Source organism: Montipora capricornis, chromosome 10 (genome assembly GCF_036669925.1).
Source record: "Montipora capricornis isolate CH-2021 chromosome 10, ASM3666992v2, whole genome shotgun sequence".
Lineage (NCBI taxonomy): Eukaryota > Metazoa > Cnidaria > Anthozoa > Scleractinia > Acroporidae > Montipora > Montipora capricornis.
Window position 1 is genome coordinate 45,810,799 of NC_090892.1, and position 3,569 is coordinate 45,814,367.

General features: G+C 40.2%; 1 protein-coding gene across 1 annotated transcript in view; it reads left to right on the top strand.

The window, feature by feature from the left end:
• LOC138018588 (beta-1,3-galactosyltransferase 6-like) overlaps positions 1–3,222 on the top strand; it is a 20,076-nt gene extending 16,854 nt beyond the window's left edge. The window contains exon 3 of the mRNA XM_068865278.1: positions 1,922–3,222. Within this exon, the coding sequence (XP_068721379.1) occupies positions 1,922–2,671 (750 nt within the window). The 3' untranslated portion in view covers positions 2,672–3,222. The remainder of the gene's footprint in view (positions 1–1,921) is intronic.
• The last annotated feature ends 347 nt before the right edge of the window (positions 3,223–3,569 follow it).

Here is a 3,569-nt window from a genome sequence, read left to right on the forward strand (position 1 = left end):
CTACGGGCTCAATATGATTATTCGACTGGCGCAACGTGAAGATGAAGCTGGAATGACTTCGACACATCGTTTCCTTTCGCTGATTTTTCTCATGAGTTAATTGTCATTCAGTGCTCTCACCAGGCCGCGCCCTTCCGGGATTCTGGAAAGAAAAATAGAAATAGAATCAAATAGCGCATTCAAAGCCATGCAACGAGCAAAACAAACTTTACACTGAGTAAGTTAGCAGTGCTTTTAAAATGGTCAAGCGAATACTCCAGCTCTTTGTTTCTTCAACTGAATGAAAACAGTTTATCTACCTTATGACATGAAATTTTCGCGAAATTCGCAATTTTTTTTAATCGCGAAATTAAAGTGACACAAACAGTAAGTGTCGCGAACATAACATTACGCGAAAATTAAGTGAATAACAATACGTCAATAATAGCTAATAATGAAGAAAGGACGAGTTTATTAACATTAAAAAGTTGACAAATTCATGTTTTTATCTATTCTGATGCAATTGCACCGTCTTCATACCAAGACATTTATAATCGAGGATAGAGGCGAAATCACTATAGAGTCTTGATGTATTCTTTATTTCTTGGAATTTTACCTGAATGATTCATGATTTTTAAAAGCGATTTTGTACATTCCCTGGATCGGAAGTAATTAATTCATGCATGTATTTTGTTGAGCTTTCCTTCAACAAAGATTCGTGATTCTTAAACTATGATTCATGATTCCGCTTCCATCCCGAAATTTACACAAACGACTATGGAGATCATGGTCAATTGACTAAAATTAACGAACAAGTGCAAAATTCTTGTGGAAATTGTTAGAACTTGTTACTGTTCTCATATAGACCCGTCGCTCCATCTCTTGTAGTACATTTTGACGTTATTGTAAATTAAGTTGTTGTATTTGCTTCAAGGATAAGTTAAATACCTTTAAATAGCGTCTTAATAAAGATCGCGAAATTAAAGTGATTCATAGTACAAGAATTTCGCAAAATCGCGAAATTTAAGTATCGCGAAATACGCGCATCTTAAAATCGCGAAATGAACGTGTCGCGAAAATTTCATGCAATAAGGAAAGTGTTTAAAGCATTCAATCTTTGTCAGTGTAGCACAGCTTCGACATCTTAATCGCGGTCTGTTTTCTATTGGATCAGGTAGGTACTCTGTGTAACAGTTAATTTAGAGTGCGGGCTCATGTTATCCGTTGTGGAACAGACACAATTCGATTCTTTCGCACTAAAGTACCAAGGATTTAAGAAAGAGTAGAAGATCATCGAAACGCTGGTGAAGAGGACGATGAAAAGGACAAGGTAGCAGGCAAAAATCAAAAGGCTGTTTCACTGAAGAAAGATCGTGTTTTTCAGAGTGAATGGCAGTCCAAATACACATGGCTTGCCTTTGCCGACAAAAAGATAACCTGTAAGATCTGTCTCGAGGCAAACAAATCAAATGCATTTATAATATTGTCGAAGGGCCACCATTGCAAGAGTTCCAATGTTAACCTGCCTTGATGAAATGGACAGAGAAATCACGAAGGACTTTTTCCACCCTAGTCATGAAGCGCAAGTAACTTTGTCTCACTTAAGCTCCTGTAGGGCCCCTGTTTTTCAGGAAAGCGGGCCCCGGAACTCCCTAAGGCAAAATCCTGGTGAGAAAACTGGTCATGTGTGGGATAAATTTTCTTTCCGAAAACCAAAACTAGTTCTGAATGGTATCAGAGACTGTTTCCTCTTTTGCGCGCGGCAAGACTTCCCTTGGGCGGTCTGTTTTCATACGACTTGTTCTTGTGCGCTAAGTACAGCGTGTATTCTGACAAAGGTATTTGTACGAATTAGGAACTCAGTGATATTTTGGCCCACTCTGCCGTGATCAGTCAACCAATATGAAAACTAACCTGTTTTTCTCGCGTTTGCAATTCTTAGGTTGCGTGTTCCTTCTTTACGGACGTACGTATCCCCGACAAAGAAATTCAGCAGCGGTTATTGACCGAAAAAGAAACTTATAGGGATATAAAATTTCAGCCTCTTAGTGGTGGATTAGAATTTGGACTTCGTTTCTTGTACCAAGCAATGTGGGCCTCTGCTACTTATGATTTCCAATATTTCCTTCGGGTAGACGATGATTACTTCGTGTGTCTCAAGAAGCTGCTCAACGAGTTACGATTTCGTCCAAAACAAAATCTCTGTTGGGGACATTTTCACTGTCCTGATAATCTGGTCACGTGGATGGACGAATCATGGATGGTCTATTCACATGACATTATCCGATCATTTTTGGCTCAAGACGCGCGCACAATGTTGTGTCACCCGCACGCTGACCAGCAAATTGCTATATGGCTAAGTAATAATTCCAATCGAATTTTTTTCCATGACAGTAGACTGAATCACAGGCGGAGGGACTCACTTGATGTGCAGGCTGGGAACGTGTGTGATCATTATCTGGGTGTGCATAAAGCATACGCTTCACAGATGCTGATGCTGGGAAAGGACAGCGGAGATGGCGCGAAAGATGTACCTCCTGTTGCAAACTTTAGTGCTTATTGCCCAGTGAAGTCTTTCGATTACAAGTACTTTAATAGTTCAACGTACTTCTATGAGCCGAAACCCTGCATTGAGAATTTTGAATGGGTGGTACACAATCGCATCTGGTACGGAGATGAGGGCAAACTTTAAATCTTGAATCAAAGGTGCAAACTGCACATATAGCGATTGGGTCGATTCATTTGCTTGAAAACATCGAGCTACAAATTGTAGCCATTTGCTGCAATCCATGTCATCATTATGGCCGATACCTCGGATGACCAGTTCGCGTCTTTCAGAACTTTCTACACCCTCCTCTGCAAAATCGTCACTGACAGACCCCTCCCTCTCTTTCCATCTTCTGGCCCCCACTAATTTGCAAGTTTACGTAAGCTCTGATCATCCATTCTAAATATGTGTCCCAGCGACGTCAATGTCCGTCTTCGAATTTTTTTTACCGTGAGAAGATTCTACTCCGTTTTTTGTCCCTCTTCTTCATTAGTGAGTTATGAGTTCAACTTGTCGTATCTGCGTCAATCGTCTCGAACAGTTATGGTGAAAGGTATCAAGTCATTTGGTATTTTTCATTGATCTTCCAGGTGTCAAATGCACATAGCAATACTGATAGAATTGTTGCTTCGTAAATTATTGTTTGTGATTTCATTAACGAGTTGTGCATAAACACTCACATTCTCTTGCATCAACAGACGACCATTTTTCTTTAATGTGACGATACAAAATTGAAGAAAAACGTCTTTTTAATGCACTAGGCAATTGAAACCCCCACCAGGGGACCCTTGGTGGTCTAAGGAATGTAAGAATTGCCATGGGTTTTGCACGGGGCACTTAAAACGTGTAGAAGAAGTTTTAACAAGAGACAGCAGTGATTTACCCGCAGCTCCTACGTACCCTCCTAGTACTGTCATCAAGAAAAGCTTTGAGAAAGCTAAAAAAGAGAACTGGGGCTTGACCTCAGAAAGGGTAGAAGATCTTTCTAAGCAAACTGTTCTGAGTTCTGAAGACGTGGAAATGTGGGTAACTCATCTTGATG